Source organism: Stylophora pistillata, chromosome 14 (assembly GCF_964205215.1).
Source record: "Stylophora pistillata chromosome 14, jaStyPist1.2, whole genome shotgun sequence".
NCBI lineage: Eukaryota > Metazoa > Cnidaria > Anthozoa > Scleractinia > Pocilloporidae > Stylophora > Stylophora pistillata.
Genome location: NC_142532.1, coordinates 11,881,952 through 11,907,378, shown reverse-complemented (window position 1 = coordinate 11,907,378; position 25,427 = coordinate 11,881,952). Strand labels below are relative to the sequence as shown.

At 38.9% G+C, this 25,427-nt stretch overlaps 1 protein-coding gene, 1 long non-coding RNA gene and 2 pseudogenes across 2 annotated transcripts in view; 3 read left to right on the top strand and 1 right to left on the bottom strand.

The window, feature by feature from the left end:
• The first annotated feature begins 1,669 nt into the window (after nucleotides 1–1,669).
• The window catches only part of LOC148716566 (uncharacterized), a 61,570-nt gene continuing 37,812 nt past the window's right edge, over nucleotides 1,670–25,427 (top strand). The window contains exon 1 of the mRNA XM_088745141.1: nucleotides 1,670–2,099. Coding sequence (XP_088601267.1) covers nucleotides 2,042–2,099 — 58 coding nt within the window. The 5' untranslated portion in view covers nucleotides 1,670–2,041. The remainder of the gene's footprint in view (nucleotides 2,100–25,427) is intronic.
• Nucleotides 3,708–5,435, top strand: LOC148716573 (uncharacterized; annotated as a pseudogene).
• On the bottom strand, nucleotides 5,404–8,069 carry LOC148716572 (uncharacterized; annotated as a pseudogene).
• LOC111347513 (uncharacterized) lies at nucleotides 16,505–19,200 on the top strand. Its single transcript, XR_015995359.1, has 2 exons — nucleotides 16,505–16,663; nucleotides 16,750–19,200. It is a non-coding gene; the product is annotated as an uncharacterized LOC111347513 (long non-coding RNA).

Genomic DNA, 25,427 nt, shown 5'->3' with positions numbered 1-25,427 from the left:
TGCAGATTTTCAGTTCAAAGTTACAGGGTTTTTTGGCTATTTCTCCAATCTCCTTCACTCAATTGCGCTCATTCTGGTATCGTTTGTAAGATATTTTCAGCCTGTTTAAGTACGTGCTCAAATTCGTGCTCCAGGGTTAAAAGCGATGACGTCACAAGGCGTAGAAAGGGTGTGGGTCCCCATGGGCGCATACGGGCGCACTGGACGTCAATAGGTTAATATTGATTCTTTTGGTTTTTTTTTAAGTAATTAGGTATATGGTTTAAAATTGTAAATAGTTGCTGTCATTATTATCAAACAAAGTGGGCCAATTTTTAAGAAAGAAAATTGGATCAAGATCGGAGTTCTTTTGCTACTCTCACTACTCACTCGTTCATCGCGACGACATATGTGGCTTTCCCTCTCATATGATGCAGAAGCCACAATAACAATACTATTATTTATATTATTAACCCTTGTGATAACTTAGTTTCGAGAACGTTTGGGTTTTTAATTTTTTAAAAATATTTTTGTCTTTGAAATAGCATATTATTATTATCATTCTATTTTGTGAGGTTTGATTCCTTTTAAAATGAAGTTTATTCATGCACTATCAATGACTGTTTTTAAACGACCTTGAAAATTTTTATGAGTACCTATTTAATTTATATATCAATGCTATGCAAACATTTACCCTCATTTCGAACGTTCTGTGGTATCCATTATGATGTATAAATACCAGGTATATGGGATTGATTTTATGGAGCATTTGGGGTACTATTGAACGAAACAAGCAGCCTGCAGACGGTCTTTTTCTTGGCACTGCTTTCTTGGTTAAAAACCATTAGGGAATGGTGATGGTTCTTTTGCAACTAGTGCAAATGTTAAACTAAACTTCTGTCAGTTGGGAGCAAGTGATCATAGTCATCAATCCCTATATAAGAGGGTACGTAACAAAGTCGAAGTTTGATCCCATTTCCTTAGCCTGAGTATCAGGCGTTTCTGGGGGAAAGGGACAAGAGAGAAGCGAGAAAGGAAGAGAGCGAAAGGAAGAAACGCCTGACACAGATGCTTTTACTAAAGCCTTCCACCCCCACACAGCATACTTCAAATCATCCAATCAAAATCACTTCCGGTCATTGCGTTGTCAGCTTCACGTGTCAAAAAACGGGAATTCCGAAGCTGGGAACTTTTTATGTGAAATTTGCAACGAGAATTTGCGATCAAAAAGCGGTGCTTGCGTTGCCACGGTTTCTCTTTCTTTTGAAACCTCCAATAAAGAGTTTTGAAACGCCTGTAATGGAAACCCTGTCGTTTTTGTCGTTTTAGGTGTTTTAGGAATTGTGCCATTGCAAGATCGTCAACGCTCTGTTTGTAAAAAGTGCGCTCGGAAGATTGTGAATTGCTACAAACTGTTGACAGAGTTACGGCAGGCGTTCACTGATAAATCAGGCAGAAAATCATCTGACAGAAATACAGAAAAAGCTTCTACCTGCATTCTTCAAACTCCTGAGAAATGAAGGAAAAAAATTACCGGCGCGTGTCTCAACACCAGCGATCGTCGACTAGAATCACCCCCACTGCAAAGCGTCAAAAGGGCACAGGCGACAGGCGTCCTTATTATCAATATGAAAAAGAAACAAAACTTGCAGACAAATTGGAAAGAACAAAGAACACGGCTAGGGCCCTAAAGAAAAGCTTTTTATACCTTTTTTTAATTTTTTTTTGTAATAAGTTGTTGCCAAGTTGCATATATCTGTATTTTCAAAACACTGCTTTCGTCTTCCAAATAATATTTTTAAAATGAAAATCATGATATGATTCTGTGCTTCCTGATTCGCCGATGCAAAAGCTTTTTAATTAGATCGTTTTCCTTGGTAGACTGATTAGTAATACTAAAAATACATAAGCCAAAATTTGATTGAGTGGAAAATGAACGTCGCTCATAGTACATCAGTGATTTGGACATGATTTGGAAGGAAATAGACAGGAAACGCTTTGGGAACAAAAAGAAGAGAAGAAAAAGGTTTCGAACATTGCCAAGTTCTGAAACCATCTTGCTATGAAAATGAAGAGCATCAAATTGTCATTGGCAACGTCGAAAGAGAGCAGGAAGAAAGGTAACTAATTTCAAACTTTTCCATTATTTGATATCTGCACACCGGAGATAGCTTCATAATCCAAACAGTGGGCAGATACAAGAACTTTATTCGCATAAGTTGTGTTTTTTAGGTCGACTCACGCTTTTAAAATATACTAGCTTCTTGACCGATTTAAAGTGCTTCATAAAACTTTGATTCGGTGAAATTTCTCTCTAGCGATTTGCAATGTTTGCCTCGCGGCGATCTCAGAAATCTTTGCGCAAACATAGGGATCCGATTAATTGTAACTCATTCATTCCTAGTCAACTTATCTAGCACATTGGGTATCAGAGGGTTGTCTGCCGTGAGCTGATCATTCTTGGAACTCATAAAAATTTCCACGGTGCTGAAAATGATATCCAGCTATGTTGGATGGTACCAAGGATCAAAAATCTTTCTTTGGCACACAACCATAGTTGTAGCGAGGGTTGTATTTTTACCGTCTATCGTTTCTTTGTTGAGATTGGCAGGTTTTCTCGCATCACGCAAACGACAATTAGATTGAAATTACGAAAAACAATGGCGGACAATTTAAATTATTTTATGTCGACAAAGAGTCGGAATGGGTGGCGGATATTAATCCAAGTTTATCAAGTAAATCGAACGAAGAAAAGCAGTTAGACGACAATGAAATTTCCGTGCAAATTCCGTTTCTCTTCGTATACTTCTGTCGCGCACATCCCGTAAATAAATTTCCGCGAAATTTTCCCGTACTGAAATAACATTTTGACGAGTTGGATAGTAAATCTCTTCTTAAACTTTTTGTTGTGCAGAATCGTTGAGTATTTTTACTCGTTGTTTGTATTTTGACTCGCACGGGCTCGATAAAATAGGGCACAACTTGTAAAAACAGTCAGCAATACTACACAACAAAACTTTAATAAGATATAGATATATTCTCATGACCAAAAGCTATTAACAAAATGTAGGGCAAAATGACCAAGAAATATCTCCGTACTCAAAAAAGCACTAAAATAGACCGTTCAGAGGCAAAGATGAACGAATTTTCCGTTTATGATAGAGCCCTGTAAAACCATACTTTTTTTTTTTTTTTGCAGTTTTTGATCACGTGAGTAGTCACGTGACACTCGTTAATATGCTTGTTTATGAAATTTCCATCGATTTTTAATCGCATTCGCTTATCTTTGGCGAGTGAAATAGATCACATCCTCGTTTCCATGTTAACAAAATAGCTGTGTATTTTGAAACAAATGAAACTCAACCACTTAAAAATGAACAATCGAATGCCTTCCCGAAAATCCTTGGGCGGTCCAATATAACTCGATCGTTTGTTCCACAAATTCACCTTGAATATATGAAATAAGAAATCACGGACGTTGCAATTGGTGTAAAAGAAAGTTCTTTTAGGAGTAAAAATGACCAAAGATTCGAAGACACTTCCACTCGTCCACCAGTAAGGTATCTTTGTGCGACAAAACTCGTAGAGCGAGTTTCCATAACGAAGCAATAGGCTAGTTTCGAATTGTTAGTGCGAGAAAGTCTGGTAACTAATTAAGAGCACCAAGTCGAGGCTGAGGGGAATAAGCGCTTATTTTGAAAGCAGATCAGAGTGACTGTAAGTGTGATATGAGGTTTTGTGCGATCGCTGTGTGCAAAAACAACTCTAAAAAACGGCCGGATCTCAACTTTTTCGAGTTTCCAGGCGAAGAGAGACTTAAAAAGAAATGGATTGCCTTCTGTCGTCGGGCTGATATGGAGTTTACGTCAATCAAGAACTTACACATATGCTCTGAACACTTTGAGACGAAACAAATCGTAAAGAAACTTTCTGGGATCAAAAAATTAGTACAAAGGACGGTTCCAACAATTTTTAATCCATATTCAGACCCTAGATGTCCGAATCAACGCGAGGAAAGGTCCAGGGAGCGGAGAAAACGAAATTCAATTGAAGGCAGCAAAGAAGTAGTTCCCGCCAAAATTTTCCATGTCTCCACTGATATTGCTTTAAAAGATCATGACTACGTGGTAAAGGAAGACAAAGTTCATGGAATAAAAGAATTCAAGGAAAAGGAATGTGCGTCTGTTTCTTGTCAAACGGACATTGATCACCAACAAATGGACGATTTAATGAAAAATGTGTCGATGCTAAAAGCGGAAAACAAAAGAATTCGAAACGAACTCAATGATAAGCCAGCATTAAAACGAAAACTTTCCATGGACGATATACTGAAAAATGATGAATCCGTGAAATTCTACACGGAATTTCCAACATTGGCCTGTTTTATGGCGATGTTTAATCTACTGAAACCTGCAGCCGAGAAACTGAAATACTGGGACAGCAATAAGGGGAAAAAAGTAAATTTCTAATACAGACCTGTAAAAAAGAGTGGCAAAAGGAGAAGTCTAACCATCTTGCAAGAATTTATTTTGACCTTGGTAATACTTCGATTGGGTTTACTTGTTCAACACCTGTCAGACACTTTTTCCATCTCTAAATCTTCTGTTTGTAAGGTGTTCACCACTTGGATCTCCTTTCTTGCCATTACTTTGAGAGATGTTTTGTTGATTTGGCCTTCTAAAGAAATGGTTCGCCTAAACTTGCCCACGTTTTTTAGAAATTATCCATTCACTAGGGTTATAATTGATTGTGCGGAGATATTCATTCAGAAACCTACCTCTCCTGCTGCACAGCGAGCCACGTGGAGTGAATATAAGAGCCATAACACTATAAGAACGTTAGTTGGAATAACTCCATCAGGATTTTTCAGTTTTGTGTCAAAATTGTGGAGTGGAAGTACAAGTGACCGCAAACTCACCCAAAAGAGTGGAATTTTGGATTTGATTGAGGAAGGGGACCACATCATGGCTGACAGAGGATTTGCAATCAGAGACTTGCTTACAAAGCGAAAGGCCTTCCTAAACATGCCTCACTTCTCTAAGAAAGGTAACTCAATCCTTAACTTATTGCTATTTACAGGACATTCCCCTACTTACCCATCATGCACACAACAGTCATTAGTACTTCCTTTCCTCTCATGGATGTTTGTAACTTAAGAGAGTCACATTATAAAGACAATCTCAACTTGAAATAAAGACTTAACAAAAGACTGAAAGGTCAATATTAAACATTAATTTTTTATTTCTTGCAAAGTAGGTCAGCAGCTGTCCAAAAAGTCACTGAAGACAACAAGATCAATTGCCAGTGCAAGAATTCATGTTGAGAGAGCCATTCAGAGACTGAAAGACTTCCATATTCTACAAGGAAATCTGCCTATACGACTTGTACCTCTTGCTGATAAAATATTAATAGTTTGTGCTGCTTTGTGTAACCTACTACCTCCAATTACAACGTAGAACTCTCCAGTATGCTTCCAATTTATCATAGAAACAACTACAACTAACTTCATGAAGCAAAGAAATCTTTCAGATTTATCTTACCCTTAACTTAACCCACTTAAAACTGTTGCTTCAGTTCACAAAGAAAGGATGTTTTTTGGAATTCATCCACAGAAGATAACACTAGTTTACCAAAAAAAAAAAGACTTGTGATACCACAATCACTTCCGTCATGTTTACAAGATCTGCATCTTGAAGTACTGTCATATATTTCTTGAGTTCAAAACAGTACAACATGCAAAAAAACATGTGTACTCTCTAACCTGCAAACAGGCCATTAATACTATTTTGCATCTTGTAAGTGTATAAATTGACTTTATGATAGACAGAGCTTGAATTGTTACTCAGTTGCGAGTAACCTCTTCAAGAATCTTTCCACTGAGGAGTTCAGGCGCCATGTGTTCCAAAAAGAACTTTGATAGCTTCCCCACCATTTAATCCCACAGTTTTTTGTCAAATTTAACAGGTACCACTAACATTCCCTTAAGAGTGTAAATGATGAGATTACACTGTTCTAATCTAGCTAAAGCTAGCTTTCCTTGCATTTGATAATTCCAAGATGCTTCTTTTTTTACATAATATTTGCCAGCCACTACATCAAGGCAGTGAGCTGCTGCAACATGGGGTTGAAGATTTCTCTTGCTAAAAATGCTCTTGACCTCTAAAAGTGCCTTGGCACATCACTTACAAACTTGAATTCTGTCTGGAGAAGCTCCCAGATACGGATACCGCTTGTCTACAATAGGACCACTTCGAAAAATCTCCAACCCCTATGTTTTGTTCTATGTTTCTTGATATACTCTTTGATGGCCACAACTTCCTTCTCATGACCCCAAGAAAGCTGATGTGGGGTGCTGTCCTCACTAAGAGGACAATAATTCATTAACAACTTCACTGTATTTTTGGAATTGGTTGTCTCTTTCATGTGGCATACCTTGTAAAAATTGGAGGCAGTTATCCTCCCTGCCCTCTGTGAAAACCAAAATTCTGAATTACTTGTACTTTGACTCAATGTTTTCTGAAATATTACCTCAGTTGCAAACTCAGAATGATGCAGAAACTCTAAAAAGCTACTACAATGCTCATACGTAGGATTTTCCAAACTTTAAAAATTATTTTGAACAACAAATATGTCAGCTAAATCTTTAAGGAAATACACCTCTGCATATTCTACTATTTCCTCACGATCAATGTCAGCAGATGTGATCTGGTCCAAGAGTTCTTCCTCGTTCACAGCCTGGATGGGGGGTTTTGTTATAAACTGCAAAGCTACACATGAAGGGGCAGCTTCTAACAAAGTATTATAAAACTTCTCTTGGAATGACTGGGAGAGATTATCAGAGCATAAAGGGTTAAAGTCATGAGGTTTTTGGACAATCCTTGGATATTTTTCCATACTCTGATTTTTGAAATTTAAAATTTTCCATTGGAACAGCATTTTCTGTGATTCTTTTCCGTTTCACCCAAAGGCAAGAAACTGACGTGCAAGTCTCCGAGTCATTTCTTCTAATAGTTGCTTCCAAATCAAACAGAGCAGCAGCTGTATGTCTGCATGCACCATCAGCACTATTATAAGAAACAAAATAATAGGACACTAGTCTCTTATACCTTAAAGAGTCTGAGTTCATTTGCACAGAAGTCAAATAAAACATTAAAAAGTAAAAAACCATCAGTTCATTCGCTTGTAAGGAAAAGGAAAAAATATGGCACACACATGACTCACCCGCCTTTGCAAGCACAGTAGGCAGAGTAAATGCCTCCAGTATATTGAAGAACGATAAAACCCCAGTAGAAGTCTTTTCCATCTTCGGTTTTGGACCTTTCAGTAGGTTTTACTTTGAACTGGAAATAACAGTATCCATCCTTTTTACCTGTCTCGTCATCACTTAAATCGTGGTAGTTCAGATCCTCCACATGCCCGTCCACAAACAAGCGAAAACCCTCGAGACTTTTGTACGAACTTCAACAGTCTTCATCATAGCCATCTTTTCCAACAAGATAATGGTAATAATTAAAAACTAGATCATTGGATAATGCAATTCAAGACTTTTTATTGGCTTAGCCATTATGGTATATCAGCCAATATACCATAATCTACAAATATGGCAAGCGTACGTGTCCGCTTAAAATTAAAAGGGAGCTAAAGATTTAATAAAATTTAATAATTTGATTTAACGTTTTTAATAAAACAATTATTCCACTCGAGCTTGTTGGATATGAGATGATTATAGCCAACGAGGCGCGTAGCGCCGAGTTGGCTATCTATCATCTCATATCCAACGCGCGCTCGTGGAATAATTGTTAAATGTCAGGAAACCTGAAGTATGGAACACCAGTAAAGTCATGAGTCCAATCCTTGAGCGAAAGTGGATGGGGAAGTAATTTTCCTCCTGGCACTGTTATCTTGGAATTAATTAACTCATCGCGTTTCGTTGATTCCTCTTCAATTTTTGGAACTTTTATTTCCGCTGCATTCTTACATAGCTCCAGTAGTTCTGCTCTTCTCCTACTCTTACCGTTAATAGAAATTTGAATATCTCTTTCTATTAAAAACTTTTGAAGCTCAGATACTTTCATATCGGCAAAGTTGACATGGTTCGCTGCCAAGCTGAGACGACTTCTATTCCCCTCAGCCTCGTCTTGGTGCTAAAAACTAATTACCAGACCTTCTCGCACTAACAATTCGAAACTAGCCTATTGTCAACTAGCTTCACTCAGGGAAACAAGAAGGAGGGAAAATGCAAGGGGACTAATTGAAATAAATCTTCGAGTTCTTTACCGTTGGTACCTCACCAGATCGAAGTAAAACCCGTTACGTAAAAGTCCTTTCCAGCACCACAGAATGCCACTGTGGACGACTTTTGCCAAAAGAAATCAGAACCATGTATCCTATATAAGTCCTACTTATACACTTCTGATCAAAATCGTCAGTAAAGTCGAGGAGAAAACTCTGACAATAGACATTAAGTACTAAGAACTTTATACTACATGACCTGATAGCTGAGTTTTTGGCAAAAGTTTGGCCTGAGAATCATTCAGAGATGCGACTTTTAATGAAGCCGCAATATGAGTATTAGGCTGTAGAGGCACTTCGTCCTACAATCAATCAATCAATCTTTATTTTGCACTATTTACAAATAATTATTTCTACCTTAAAGTACATGAAAAAGGAGAGACATGGGCAAACTAAATTACACAAGTAGTGAAAAGCAAAATGTGCGCAGTGACCAAAGTAACTTAAGCTTTCGAGTTGGTCACTGCCACAGACAATTAATTGGCATGAACATTTACATTATAGACATTTACCTAACAGTACAGGTGTAAAGAGGCTTGGAATAGTTTTATCGAAATCAACGCCGCTCACGAGCTGTGGTCTACAGTGTGGTAATGCCTGCTATCGTGATTGAAATGGTGATTAGGGCTTTGAAACAGACGGTGATGAGTCTTAACAAATGAGAATGTAAATGTGTTTTTCTTCTGGGAGTAATGCCCATGACTGTTACTGTGTAATTGTTCACATGACTGGGATTTTGATTCACCCGGCCTAGACTGTATTTTATTCTGTGATTCATTTATTCGACTAAGACTGCAATTTTCAATCACTCAATATCCCTTGGTGAAACACGTAATCTAGCAAAATATTTTCCAAAAGAAGATTTCGATTTCGATTTTTCTTAGAAAATCTCCCCAAAAGGTTGCTAGACAAATACGATCTCCAGCTCCGCTATTTTTGCCCGAAATTAAGTTAGGACCTATAAACACCAAATGAACACGGTAACTAAGTGTTCAAAACTCCAGGTTCAGTTAAACTCGACCATTTACAGGTAGCGATGCGAGATAAAGTGTGCTCCAATGGAGTTTAAATCAAAGACATGTTGAAATAAATTGGAAACTGATCAAAAAGAAATTGACCCTGACGATATGATTTACTGCAACTCCAATGCTGATAGTCTTTTAGTTAATTACCTTGTCTAAGTCTTCAAAGAGTGAGTTCTCTTTACCATTATTGCAAAGGTGGTTAATCGTCAGTCTTTCTTTGGGAGGTTGGATGGAATGTATGTAAAGGAACAGTGTTACTTTGTTTGTACAGTGAAAGACCTCTTTAGAATAATCGTCTTCAAATACATACTTAGAAGTGTTTCGGCATTTCGCATCATTTAGCTTGAATGAAATCAAATGAGATCGAGGTTTTCTTTGATAAGCATGTTGTGCTTTATTTCATGTTTATTTACCAGTGATGCAGTTTTTCTAACCGAAAAGTAGGAATCAAGCTCTAACAGATTTTTTTCTTGAATATTGTTTAGATTTGTTTCATGGAGCTGGAGTATTGTATTGTATTGTAATCTTTATTTAGACACGATCAATTCATCAGCCTATAAAAATACATATCACATACGCTAAGATATTTAAAATTAAAACTACATACTATAACACTAAAGCTGTTTTCCGTGAATGCCGTGCGTTAGACTTTAAAAATGTCATTGATCTTACGTTTAAATAACCCCAGAGACTCTGTGTTCCTTATATCGCGTGGTAAACTGTTCCACTACCATGGATTGGGAGGCAGCTTCAAAGATTATTTTGAATCTTAGAAGTTTTGTAATGCATCCTGTGCGTACCGTTGGACAGATGTTATAGTGTGTGATCTTTCCTTTTATCGATAGCTTCTCAAAAAATATATTTCTAGACTTAACACGTTTCCAAAAAGAGTCAATCAAATGTTTTTTCTTTCAATTTTATTTTTTCATACATTACCCAAATAATATGCCCCTGCACAGGCATACTCGATCAAGGAAAAAATTTTCAAGTGCTCCTAAAAGGAGTCAAGCCTACGACCTCCTGATTAGTACTTCGGACACTTTACCACAGTTCGTTAAACTTCTTCTGCGCAATGAAGAATAAGGCAGATAAAAAAAGTTTTAGCCTGGTAATTCTTAAGAGAAGGATGAAGTTATTCAGTGAATGACCCAGGCATACTCAGAGAAAAAGAACTGCGAGTGCTCCCAACAAGAGCTGAACCTAAATGTGAAAGTCTGCGTCATTTTTTTATCTAGCTTTATCTGCAATGGCGTGTGTAAATCTTGTCTTTCTTCCACCGAAAAACTGAAGTCAAATGAGACGCTTTTTCTACCTAGACACAAGGAGAATGAATAGGACTTTCACTCATAGAATTTCTTCGGTTTCCATTGTGAAATGTATGGTACAAACGTCCACATTCAAGCTAGGGCTTTGCAAAGAATAAGCGAAAGTGTTCTTATAGAAGATCTCAAAACCTCACTCAATGTTTCGCAAGCGAACACATTGTTTGGATAATTCAGATATCAAATGAACGAGAGTCACATTAATCGATGTAATTGTTAACTGAAAATGCCACTTGTTTTAACTTTCTGAGGTACTTTTTGAGAAGGATTATTAAATTACTAATGGTTTTTAAGGCCGCGTGTCAATCTTTTTCCGGCAAAACAAATTTAGTACAACAAAATTTATTCGAAATCAATTTTTGAGCAAAAGCCAGAGTGATTGAGAGAGAGAGAGAGAGAGAGAGAGAGAGAGAGAGAGAGAGAGAGAGAGAGAGAGAGAGAGAGAGAGAGAGAGAGAGAGAGAGAGAGAGAGAGAGAGAGAGAGAGAGAGAGAGAGAGAGAGAGAGAGAGAGAGAGAGAGAGAGAGAGAGGGAGAGAGAGAGAAGACCGAATTAATATTAATTCTTGGCAAAAGGTCGTGACCGAAGTCTTTGCTTATTGATGAAATTTATAATCTCATGTATAAACTATTGTTAGTGTCAGTATTTGTGTGCAATTGTTATGCGTATATGATTATTTTTGTAATAGAATGTTCGCCACACAAATGACGAATACTATCTCTAAATATTATTCTAAAGCAGTGGATCCTGGACAAGTTTCTTGACAAATTTCTCAGAATCTCAGAATCAATTCCCAGCTACGAATAACTCCAAGTTAAAAATGGAGAATTCACTCAACTCCTTCCAGGCACAGGAAGCATTTCTGCATAATTCACTCGTTTAAATACTCCGTTTTGAACAACGCAAGTTAAACCTTACAGTAGAGTGGCTTATGTTGTTTGCTTTCCCGGTTTTCAAAAATTACCTACGAAATGGACTTCAATCTTAACTGTGCAAAAATTAATTTACAACTGACTTCGTAGTAAAATATGCACATATACTGAATAAAACACACCAGAAACACATTGGGGCAAATATATAATGCGTTCTTCTACGGCATACTTTTTCATAAGCCATCTGGGCGTATTTTGAACTTTTCATTTTCGCGATAGAATTTTTGAAAATGGTTCATCAAAAGAGTCCTTAAGGAAAAATAAAATTAATTACGAAATTTTGCAAGTGTCGGTAGATACTCGAAATTTATGGCCAGTAACTCTTAAGACTTCGTCCTTCTCAAGGAAAATTATAAACAATACCAAAACATACCTTTAGCTTCCAAACTTTGCTCTTTAATTTTAAAGTTAAGCAAACCTGGTGTTCACCCTCATTTTTTCACTACGATAAGACAAGTTTTGCTTAGGACTTCCCAAATTCTTATGGACGTTATACTTTATCTTAAATCGTCAGTGTCTCCCTAACTGATTCATAAGTTCGTCTACTTCTGCAGTTCATTAAGACACATGCTAGCAAAGTCTCGAAAGCCACTTGATCGCCACCAAGCTAACGTTTATTAGGAGGCGACTACTTGCCCAAATTTGCCTCATAACTCGTTAGAAAGGCTTATTTTGGAAGCTTATTTCGTCTGGAATACGTCTAAAATACGTCTGGAAATACTGATAAATTTGACCAGCGGTCCTTCTCCCCAAAAACTTACGCTTAACGCTTTTGTAGCTTCCAGGCTCCCGGCTGCTATCTGCTTCTTAGATTCAACTTTTTATTCAAACAATGCAATGGTTTAGAACACTTAAGTGACAATATAGCGAGCTCGTCTATGTTTTGTGCCGAACATACAATTGTTTATTTAATTAGGTCAAGTCTAAGGTTGCAAAATACACTTAATGTGCTACTGAGACCAAATTTAGCGTTTGCCAGATTTTTCACATTTTAGAAGCCTTACTGGCTACTTACCACTCTCACGAAATTTTGAATGAAAATTCGAAGAGGAAGTCTGGTTTTTTTTAGACTTGTTATTCACGATTCAACGTTCGCCATTACTCAAGCTACGAAATGGCTGCGCGTAAGTCTGTGACGTTATATTATCCCCTAAACTTTCGCACGAGCTCGTAGCCAAGAAATAGACAGAGATTGTTGTATTTGAAAAGGTCTAAGAGAGTCTAATCGTCGTTTTGAGGCCGGAAATGGCACCCTAGAGTTGACTTGTACAGGATTGAGCAATTATTCTTTTATTAATACAAATGCTGAAATATCGCTACTCAGGCCAAACGAAATAGTTACGAAAGCTAATGGATGGCATTCGTACGCCTACATCGCTCAAACCTTCACCCGAAAGGAGTATCCACGAATATAAGGCATGAAAAAGGACTGCCTCGGGTGCCATTCCAAGAATATGTAAACCACTTTTCAGCTGTTCATTTCTCCAAGAAGTCGCCAAAGGGCGAATATTGTTAGATCGTGATCGTTCCGTTCCTTCTCACTTCACGTTTTCTAGACTTCGAGAACGCGCAGCGATTGAACTTTCCATGAGTTAAATTTGTTTTGGTTTTCTTTGTTATCTTTTCATTTATTCTCTAAGACTCATGATCAGCCATGTAAGATTTATACACAAAAAAATTTGTTTTGCAGGAATTAAGTCTTACCTTTCCTTTTAAAACTTGCTTTAATGAAGGAATATTAGCTTCGATTCATGAATATCAATAGCTCTATATTGCTAAAGGAGTATGAAACATTGTCTACACTCCTAACTTAACCAGGCCAGGCAAAAGCCATGGAAAAGGCCTTTGCAGTTGAGACGACAAGCTTCCCAGCAGGCTACCATTCTCTGGTTAATCCATTTGCCCCAAAGATGTAGACCAGCTTATACCTATACTCTGCAGGTTTATGAAATTTCATATAAAGCACAGTACAGGTAGTTAATTTCACTTTAGTATAATTTCAGAGCTGAGCGAAGAGTTTCCAGCAATGTGATTGGTCGAGCGGTTCCTTATATGACGCTATATAAACCATTCCACGCGGTTTATATAAAATGTTAAAATAAAATGTTAATAAATGTTACTAAAATGTTATTATTTTAGAAATTTCTCTATTGTTCAGCTCTGAAATTATACTAAAACAATTATTCGCCTCGGGTTCGGTAAATATTGTCGAATAATCCCCGCGACTTCGTCCCGGGAATTATTCGACGATATTCACCTCGCCTTCGGCGAATACCGTAATTGTTAAGTATAAGAATAGCAAAGCACCAGGTACTATTTGGTTAAAAGCAGAATACTTTTATTAGCTAAAAAATTATCAGGAGTATTTATATTTTGGGGGGCAGGTCAAATTAGTTCCTCCATGATATGCATAGCATGGCCACACTAATCATTTCAAAGAGGAAAAGCTGGGACATGTACATTTATTTACTTATAGTTACGGTTTACCATATTATTCTGTTTTCTAACTCTTGGTTCTAAAAAAAATTGGTTAGTCAATTACTTATTCTCAATTGTTGTGCTAAATATGGGTTATCAATCCTGCCACTGGCAGCACTTCATTTCGACTATAACCTTCGAAAGGAAACAAAGGTGGAAAATCAAGGCCAGCCAAGTCTTTGGGTAACCTAGCCAAAGAAGTAAGTAGTACTTTGTAAAAGTTTATCAGCATTCTGATTTTTTTACAAAAGATGAAAATCTGCACAAACACGAGTCCAAAGTAATGTGTAATAAGTAAAACACGATTCATAGAAATAAACCGGCTATTGATCTTCTTCGAAACCATGGTATACCACAGATTCGTTAGGAAAAGTATTGCATAACAGCCTAAAGGCATTGCATGGCAAAGGGAAAAGATTTGAACTTCCAGCAAAATAAGAACAAGGTTAGACTGGCCGGAAGAGTACTTTTCGAAGACACCTTAAAACAATAAATATAGCCTTTCAAGAGATATTTTCATGCTGCTACAAAAGCTTAACTAAGAACAAATGCGCTGGACTTTGTATTATGAACTTCTGCTTCACAAGTAAGCCGCTTTTGAAGCTCTAGCTCCCTCATTTCTTCGCTAGCCACGTTTAAATGTTTTTCTCAAAAGCGACGGCCTCTTCCTCGGTTGCGCGTGGCTCTACTTCTTCGTCATACGGTGCGCGATCTATCCAATATTTCTCCTCCACACTACAACTTTCATGGACCCCTCATTGGAAGAAACAGAACCATTACTGTCGTTTAAAATAAAGAACAGCGACGATTTTCGAGCAAGATCGCCACTGAATTTACTATTTCGTTCGACAGAGCTTCGATGAAAGGAATAATATGACGTCATAATGGGGAAAGACGCTGAAAATTATCGTTGGCTCAGTAGTTGTAGTTTGAGCAGTGGCGGACGAAATTTAGCGAGTTTTAATCAAAATTTTTTTCGGACTTTTCTTGCCGCGATAGGTCTGAATTGTATTTTTCCTTTTCGTTTAGGATCTAAACTTCAATTGTCGGCATAAAAAATTTGTTTTGAAGAACATCAATTTTCGTCTCAGTAGCACTTTAACATTTCATCCCAAGCCTCCTAAAAATGCTCTCCCCAATCTTCTAAGTCTAGATATATAAAAAACATGACTCCACATTGCAAGTCTTGCAGAAAAATTCGTGTAAAAATATCTTGAAGAGGAAAAAGGCACGTGGTCCGAAGGCATTATTTATCTAGAGGTGCTGATAAAGTGTCTTTATTCGATCGTAAACATCGACGAAGGTTTGTCTTTGAAGCAGTTGTGTACAGCCGTTTTAAGGAGAGTATAACGGGGGGTAGCAAACTAAAGAGACTTGGGTGTTTTCTTTATTTAAATCACACCCTCTCACCTCCCCTCTTCCCTCCTTTAGCAACTTAGCTACACTGGTGACGCCGGCCACAGTTTTCTGATAGGTTTAATTATTCATATTGCATTGGTGAAATCTAGAAAATGTGTCTCAAAATGCGTCTCTAAACAAGCTAAGTATTCGTACAATTGCTGTTTTGCTTTAAGTCAAACGTTTATAGTTCAAATTTTATATCGAGGAGAATCATGAAAATTGTAACTGCCAATAAGGGGAGTTGGGGTCATTAGAATACTATTGGCACTTACGGAGGGTGGTCAGGTAAGTTTTATTGTGACACAGCCAAAATTCTACCTCAACAATAAAAACAGTTAACGATGGTCGACATTTTACTCTCCACCACAGCATTTCTAGAAAAACTTTATCATCCTTGATGACTTTAACAAAGAATCTTCCCTGCAACAGCCGTTCAGCCTTTCCATGCTACTTAATGAGTTCCCGAACAATAGAATCTTCAGTTTTCGTTAAGCGCGACATCATGTTAAGTGTCTTTGATGACTATAGGGTCACCATTTTGTGTAACTATCTCAATCGCCTTGTTCCAAGTAAAGTTCCTCACTCTCGATGTAAATTTTTTAGTCGTCCAAGTGTAAAGCTAGGATTACGCTGGTTTCTATTGACTTTCCCTACAAAAATTTATGTCAGACACTATCTGAAATAAAATCATTTTTGGATGAGGAAAATGTAAATAGTTTCAAAAATTGATTAGAAATAGATGTCATATGTCTACCATCTGCATGAATTAAAAGTCCTGAGGGCATTTAAAAGATCAGATACGACCTGTGCGTCCTGCTAAGACAATTGAAAGACATGGAAAGATGTTCGGGTAAACACGTTGTTGAAACGCACACACAATTGAGTGATACAAATTCTACCTTAATATATCTTTATCGTTTATTGTGGTCTAGAATAGAAAAAAATTGGATCCTTTGTGTTTCACTTCATGTCACATTTCAAAATTAATGATAATTAATGCAGGACACCCGAGCTCTGTGACGTACTTGGCAGGCTGTAAACCTATTTAACAAAACAAACGTATTTGAGGATGTTTCTAAGGAGATGCTGCTAAGAAAATACGATTAAAGAGCTTGTTGCTGAGCTGATTTGTTCAGACGACGGAATATATCTCTTTGCAATAACAGGTACCTTTCGAGAAAAAGGAGTCAACCGTTTATTGAGCTGCGAGGTGATGGCGACAAATTTAACAGGAGGTAGAACACAGCTTAGTTTTGAAGAAGTGGCTTTATGCACCCCTTCGGTGGATGAGTTGTATTAACCGATCAATTTTGTTTTACAGCGGTGCACATTCTTTTATCCGTCACAGCATTTCTTGGGAATTCTTTCATCCTTGTTGCCCTTCACAAGGAATCTTCCCTCCATCCGCCGTCCAAACTCTTGTATCGTTGTCTGGCAACAACTGATCTGTTGGTTGGTCTTGTTGCCCAGCCTCTCTGTGCTACCTTGGTCTTCTTGGACCCCTGGACTCTCGAAGACTGGAAGATTTTCCGTTACGTAAATAATGCGACCTTCATCACAACCTTTGTGTTATGTGGAGTGTCTTTATTGACGATGACGGCTATAAGTGTTGACAGACTTCTCGCCCTGTTGTTGGGGCTGAGATACAAGCAGATCGTAACTTTGAAGCGCATATCTATCATTGTAGTTACCATTTGGGTTTCAACTATTTTTGCTTCTGTATGTACCATTTTTGATAGGCGTATAACCGTTTTGTGCGGTTACATATCTTTCCCAATTTGCCTGATGATCTCAATCGCCTCATACACAAAAACATTTTGCGTTCTTCTTCACCATCGAGCTCAAGTACAAGATCATTCCAGTCAACAACAGCCGAGCCAACCAAATGTACTGAACATGGCGCGATACAGAAAGGCAGTTTTCAGTGCGCTGTGGGTGCAGTTAGCACTAGTTGTTTGTTATGCACCACGTTTTGTGGTAGAAATTATATCCAACCACAGTACGACATATCCATTGCACTTATGGGTCATTAGGGAAATAGCAGTGGTCTTAGTTTACTTTAACTCGACATTAAACCCGTTTCTTTACTGCTGGAAGATCAGTGAGGTGAGACAAGCTGTAAAGCAGACAATCAGGCAAGCACTTTGCTGTACATGGAGTTAGATCCCTTATGCGTTGTAGTCGTATTTAGATACTTTAAAGCTGACCTTTAAAATAATGGGTTTTTCTAGAAAGCTCTTAGGATATTTTATCAAAAGGAAGAAATGAGAGACTCAACAAAACCGTCGCACAAGCTGTCGTTCATATTGTTTATTTTCATATGGAAGACATAGTACCTCTTATCCTGAAAACGACAGCACATAATTAAACAAAACAAAAGATATGCGCGCATGGTATAGAAAGGAACGAGATGTTTAATTTTACTCTCTTGTCTTATACTAAAGTATGGAGTAAAACGGAGAGCTGTTGGAGTTTTAGTTGCAATATTTTGGATTTTTTGTTCTTTCTAAAGCGAATTTTGTTTTTAGTTATTTAATGTGTTCCTCCGTTTCCGGGCCCAAAGCGCTAAACAAACGTGTCTGCGATTTGCCATATTCAGTTTCAGTGAAAAGTTACGAACATTTTTGAAATAGGATTAAAAAATGTGGAGTGACCATACAAAAATCGCTCTTGAAAAAAAAGGATTTAGAAATAAAAATTCGGAGACAAGTTTTTGTTGTTTATATGTAAAACTAGCTACTGTCAAACTTTGAGAACAATCGAACAAATTCCCTTTGACTTGTATCTCTTAAAAGGTGATTCGGGCGCTCGCATTTAGAAGTCGTGAAAAATTCGACAATTAATTTTTTTTCAAAATTTTTGGTATAGTCTGTCTGATAGCCAGTCCTATAAGCTTTAATTTGATATAGGCGTTTAGATATCTACAGTTTAAACCGGACGCGCTATATCGCTTGCACGCGAGACACCCCTGAAGGTGCACGGTAACCTTAAATGGAAACTGAATCGTACTTCTCTGTAGAGAACGCCGTAGACTACTTGACTTTGAAACTTAGGCATAACGAAAAGTTTTCTCCATCACGCTATTGTCATAGCATGACAGCACGACTCAAGTTGCGCATATATGTCATGTTTGTTTGTTTGTTAGTTTGTTCGGTTGCTTTGATTGTTTTCGTACTCTTGGCGAATGATATGCCGTCCAAGGCTCCCCGTTAAAGTGTTAGGAAATCTGAAAAAAAAATTTTTTGCCAATGTGTCGCAAGAAAAAACTCTGTTGCTGTATAATTTTGAACGAGATATTTTTGAAATTTCTCGTGATAGGCTGATGCAGCAGTCTCGCCTTTCAGAACAGAATTTTCCCCCTTTTTTTAGCATTTACTGCGCCTAAATTTTCACCCTTTGATGTATGATGTAAACACGTGAACGCATGTGCTAATTCAGTCCGTTACTGTACGAAAAGCATTCTAACCAAAACCAGTTAGAATTTTGATTAACTACTTTGTGGTTACGTAGTTAAAATTGCTAAAGACTAAAATTTAACTTCTATTAAGGATAATATTACTAGGGTGGTGAGCTTTGCGAAGAAGATCGAATCATGTTCACAAGCCAACGGAAAACCAAAATATTAAATCGTGACCTCTTCGAGCTTTCATTTTCCCTCAAGCGTGTAACAAAACGGTTCACTTAGTAACACGAGCAGTTTGGATGAAGTTGAATACTGTTATAAGCATGACGAAGTCGGTAGAAACCGAAAATTATAAACTGTTTCTTTCTACTCATTCGTAAGACATGAATTTATTCTGTGGCTATGCTATTTCACTATTTATTTGCCAAGTTGGACTTGGACGTCATATTTTAGCCCTTGATTTTCATAAATCTGAACTATGGCGCAACTACATTAATCTTCATCCTTTTCAATTTTTTTTCGCTAATGTGGCTGGCCGTTAAGAATCATGTCTTTTCGAAGGTCAATATTACATTAATATTAAAATTACTTGTAGCCTGGGCGTGAGGGTGTGGGAAATGAAAGAGAAGAAAGGCGTCACTGAGCTGTTGGAAATTTCATCATTGAGCATTCATTACTGTATTTTAGCTGTTAAACGTTGTTGTTGCCTTGCTCATCGAAGGGAAAATCGCATGAATAAAAGTAGCCCCTTAAATGGTCACGTGGGCAAACTGCAAATTCAAATGGAAACGGTCGCATTTTGACCGGTCCCTACAGTTAAGTGACTTTGGCAGTATTTCCAAACCGTCGTTTTCGCGTATGATTTATTTAGATTGTAATGCATGCACATGGAGTTAATGACAAGTGGGTTGTAAGGGTATCTTTCATGCCTTGTCAATAGGGTCTCATCTCCCCTTTCCCGGCTGTTCTCGCGCTGCTCGTCTTTCTTCTCACTGTCTGTTTGCATCATCCTTGCGAGAGCCCGTTCACAAGCTAGGCCTTTTCTTGTCAGCGTGTTAAAAATTTTTAACAAAGGTGTTTCTCAGATGTACAATTGTAATGTTCATTCGTGTGACTTATTTCTTATAGTTACATCTGACTACATTATGATTTTTGTCATGAAAGACAATTTCAAACCTGTCCATGTAGGCTTTTGATTGTTGCTGTCATGTATTTTTTATCATGAAATTCAGCATGTCCACAGTACAGTTTATAACACGATAATATCACATGTCCAAGTTCTTTATCAATGTTCAGATGTATGTACGTTGACTCAGTGTTAGAGTGCTGATTAAGTCCCTGAAAATTTAATATGTCTCTTTATCTGTACACATATGCATCACATATGTTCTGTTTGCTGACCAATGCTGAGAGGATAACAAACTGCATGCTCCATTTATGGGTGTGATATAGTTCCTGGTGCTAAAATGCAGTTACATATTGTGTTCTTAAATAAATATAATGTTCGGTGGTGGTAGATTTAATTTGGCATAAAATATACGAGTATCAAATGAGCTTCTCAACTTAGACTTGGCAGCCGCATGGTACAATGTAGTGAAGAACAGCTGGTCCTGTTGATTTGAATGTATGTTTGATGTTCATAGCATTTGGACCGTCTTGGTTGTCCCTCTTTGACATTTAGCATGTTACACTTTTGAATGAATTTATGTACTGGAAACGGTCGATTACATCAACTAAAGGCAAGTACATTGTAGAAGTTGATACATCAATACGGACACTTTCCACAATGCTCTCAGGATGCATATTAACACGCTTTGATTGTAATTGATTTAATATTATTTTTCATTAACTGTTTCAGTCTCAAGTTCTTGATGGTTATTCTCCTTCCACACATAATTTGTTAGTGTTGAGAATTTGCTGTTACACTGGACAATATTCCCTTGATGATTATTTTGTTTATTGTCATCAATTGTCTATTCAACATCATTTTATGATACTGGTGATGGGATGTTTATAACTCCTAGTATTCTAAGAGTTAAACCATAGGTGCTTGGTGTTCATGAGGAATGTTATCTACATGAGCAAATATATTTATTTGTCCTAAATTGCAAGCAATTATCTCTGGAAAAATTTATTATTAGTGACTAGTAACTTTACAGGTTGTGGGAACTATTATTTTTAATATGAAGGTGAGCACAAAATGTCACATTAGTTACAGAGCTGTCAATGACATTAAGATTGGCTTATGGTCACTATAATAAGTCCCTCTTGTACTTATGGGTTGTACAAGGTGTGGCACATTTGTACATGTGTACATGTGATCTATCTGTTTACAGTAGTCAGTAGTATACTGGTTAATCAACTTTGTGTATCCTCTGTTAACTATTAGAAATGCTTTCAGAGCTTATTCTTAAGTGTCCTCCTGCATCAGGTTGATATTGAAATCTCCAAGCAGTACTGTAGGAATTGTAGGTTCCATCGATATTGAGTCATGAAGATGAGTAAGGGCTTCAATCAGCGGTGAAATTTTAACAAGTGGTGTAGTGTACTGGGAACTAGCCTACATCCGGGGAACTGAGCGAGAGGTGTTGTGATTAAAGAAGCGAAGCGGTTGTGTTGTGATTGCTGACTTTGTGTCGTTTCATTTCGGTTGCAAACACTACATTAGCGACGAGGATTTGCCTCAATGGCTGAGAGAGCCCTTCCAACGCTAGATCTATCGGGATCTTCATCACAAGTGGCAAACAAATGGAAGAAGTGGAAACGAGCGTTTGATTATTATGTTGAAGGAAAAGGCTTGGATAACGCGAGAAAGAAAACTTCACAGTTTCTGTACTATGCAGGAATGGAGGTACAGGATATTTTCGAGGATCTTGTCGACCCCAATCCGGCGGGTGATGACGATCCATACGCAGTCTGTAATAGGAAGCTCGATCATCATTTTCGCTCCGACGAAAATATTCCATTTGAGCGCCACGTGTTCCGGCAGTTGGCGCCAACGGACGGTGAATCGGTGGATAAATTTGTTGTGCGTCTCCGTCGACAGGCAAGAGCTTGTAATTTTGGCGATGCTCTCGATGATAACATACGTGATCAGTTAATTGAAAAATTGTCCGACATGGAATTCAAAAAGAAGCTGTTGGAAACCAGAAACATTACTTTATCACAAGTCTTGGAGAAAACGAGAGCTTCGGAAGCGGCGGGACAACAAGTAAAGCACATGGCAGGTTTAACGGACGTAAACGTGGTCGGACGAGGGAGGGATAAAACTAACGATCAGTCAGCGAAAACGTGCTTCAGTTGCGGAAAAGTCGGACATTTTTCACGGGATCTGTGCTGTCCAGCAAAAGGTAGGAAGTGTTCTAGCTGCTCGATGTATGGCCATTTTGCAGTGTGCTGCAGAAACGTCGACTGCAACGTTCCTGAGACAAGACGAGGGCTTCGTCCAAAGAGCACCAGCGATAATCGTACGGTATTCCGAAGACAAATAAGCCAAGTGGAAGATTATGGGGCGAGTAGCAGTCAAGAAGAAGAAAATCCTGCCTTTGCGTTTACTGTAATGGAAGAAAAGGAGGAGGGTGTTTGCAAGGTGTCGACTGCAAGTAACGTACCAACGATGAATGTGAGTATTAATGGCATTGTTCAGGAAGTTTTGATTGACTCAGGGTCTGTGAGCAATTTGATGGAGAAAGATGATTTTCAAAAATTGTCGAATGCGGGTTTCGAAGGGAGCCTCGAACATTGTTCAAAGAAATTGTTTGCCTATGGTGGCAGAGAAATTGAGGTCGTTGGCCAGTTCAAGGCGGACATTGCGGTGGGAAATGCAAAGGTAGTTTCCAGTTTTGTCGTAGTTAAGCGTGGGCGTTGTGTCCTGGGGAATGCTACTGCCAAGGAGCTAGGTGTTCTCCACATTGGTACAAAGGCCAGTCTCAGTGAGGCCAGTTGTAATGAGGTTAAGAGTGACTTTGCCGACCAGCTCAAAGCCTAATACCCTATGGTGTTCACAGGAGTCGGGAAATTAAAAGACTTTGAGTTGAAACTGCATGTTAACCCCAATGTACCACCAGTGGCACAAAAGTTAAGACGAGTTCCTTTCGCGCCTCGAGACAAAGTGAAAGCCAAGATCGAAGAACTGTTAGAAGGGGATATCACTGAGAGAGTGGAGGGCCCCACCCCATGGGCTAGTCCCGTTGTCGTAGCACCCAAGCCGTCAAGTGATATAAGACTTTGTGTGGATATGCGTCGCGCAAACGAGGCCATCATCCGAGAACGGTTGCCGATACCCACTGTGGACGAAGTATTAGAAGAACTAAATGGCAGTACTGTCTTTTCGAAGCTGGATCTGCGTCATGGTTTTCACCAGGTACAGCTGCATGCCGATTTCAGAGACATTACCACCTTTATAACACATGACGGTTTGTTCCGTTATAAAAGGCTAAGTTTTGGGGTCAATGCGGCACCTGAGAAATACCAACACATCATCAGTCAGGTCGTAGCAGACATTGATGGAGTTGTAAACATCGCTGATGATTTGATTGTTCATGGAAAAACAGTTGGGGAGCATGACCAGAGCTTACACAAGCTGTTAGCTAGGCTGGGGGAGAAGAATCTTACCTTGAATTGGGAGAAATGTACCTTTGAAATGGGTAAAGTAGTTTTCATGGGCATTCTCCTTTCAAAGCATGGCATAGGGCCCACGGAGGAAGAGGTGCAAGCATTGAGAGAGGCAACCCCTCCGTCGTCGGCCTCCGAAGTGAGAAGTTTCCTGGGCCTTGTGGGCTTTAGCTCGAGATTTATTCCTGATTTTGCGACCAAGGCAGAACCTTTACGAGTACTATGTCGAAAAGATGAGAAGTTTCTGTGGGGGAAGGCACAAGAGGAGGCTTTCAACACACTGAAAGAAGACATGGCTGGAGCATCCATGCTGGCTTATTTTGACCGGGCCGCGCCCACAGAAGTCATAGCAGACAGCAGCCCAGTAGGACTGGGTGCGGTTTTGGTTCAGGAGGTAGATGGGGAACGCCGTGCAGTTTGCTATGCTAGTAGAAGTCCTAGTGACAATGAACGTCGGTACAGTCAAACTGAAAAAGAAGCACTTGCGCTTGTTTGGTCCTGCGAAAGATTTAGTTTGTACCTGTATGGTCTTCCCGAGTTTGACCTTGTGACGGACCAACAAGCTCTGAAAACCATCTATGGCCCAACCTCAAAGCCATCCGCGCGCATAGAACGGTGGGTGCTGCGGTTGCAACCTTTCAATGACAGAGTTCGCTTTGTGACCTCCAGGGAGAACATTGCTGATGCTCTGTCCCGCCTAACTAAAATTCCAGCCTCCAAAGGATATTTCCAGGATGAAGAGTATGTGCGTGAGGTGACTATACAAGCAGTACCAGTGGCCCTCCGGATTCAAGAGGTTGAAGATGTCTCGTTTCAAGATGAAGAATTAAAGGCGGTGCGTGAGGCATTGGAATCTGGGTACTGGAGCAAGGCCCCAAAAGCCTATGAACTGGTATCCCATGAATTAGCTCGTATTGGCCAGGTCGTACTACGAGGAACGAGAATTGTGGTTCCCAGAAAATTGAGAAATAGAGTGTTAGATTTAGCCCATGAGGGGCATCAGGGCATAGTGAAGACCAAGGAACGTTTAAGATCCAAGGTGTGGTGGCCAGGAATTGATAAAGAAGCAGAGAAGAAGTGCAGAGAATGTTTTGGCTGCCAGATGGTATCGAGGAATGTTGCGCCTCCACCCATTAAGCCCACAAGATTACCTGAGAGAGCTTGGCAAGAGGTTGCAGTTGATTTGCTTGGGCCCTTACCTACTGGAGAGCACCTTCTTGTGGTGGACGATTATTTCTCGAGATGGATGGAAGTAGACGTGCTTCGCTCTACTACAAGTGCTGAAATCATCACATGCTTAGACAACCATTTTGCAAGATATGGTGTACCAGCCGGTTTACGAACTGATAATGGTTCCAATTTGGTGTCAGAGGAGATGGAGAAGTATTTGGAAGAAATGGAAATCGTGCATCACTACAACACACCTTTGTGGCCCAGAGCCAACGGAGAGGACGAGCACGAGAACCGCACACTTCTTAAGGCCATGAGAGTATGGCAAGCGGAAGGGAAAGATTGGCGGCTGGAGCTCAACAAGTTTCTACTGGCCTACCGATCGACTAGTCACACCACGATCAGTGTTAGCCCAGCGGAGTTGTTTTTCAAGAGGAAATTAACCACCAAGCTGCCAGAGTTTACGGATAGTGGAGAGAATCAGATGGATGCGGTTTTGCAACAAGTGAGAGATCGGGACTCTGAAAAGAAGCAGCAGGCAAAACACTATGCTGACACAAGATATCACGCCAAGGATAGACCCATTGCTGTGGGAGATGCTGTGCTGCTTGAGAAAAAGAGAGAGAACAAGTTTAAAAGACATTTCTATATATACCTGCTTGCGTTAAACTACTGCAAAGTTCTTCAAACCATAGAAGATCCAGTAATGAGAAGTTATTTTATTCTTTCCATGTATGCAAATCACCTTCAATTAAAAGGTTATATAAGGAGGGTAGCTACAACTGGTACTCCCAGTTGGGATGCAATTGTCA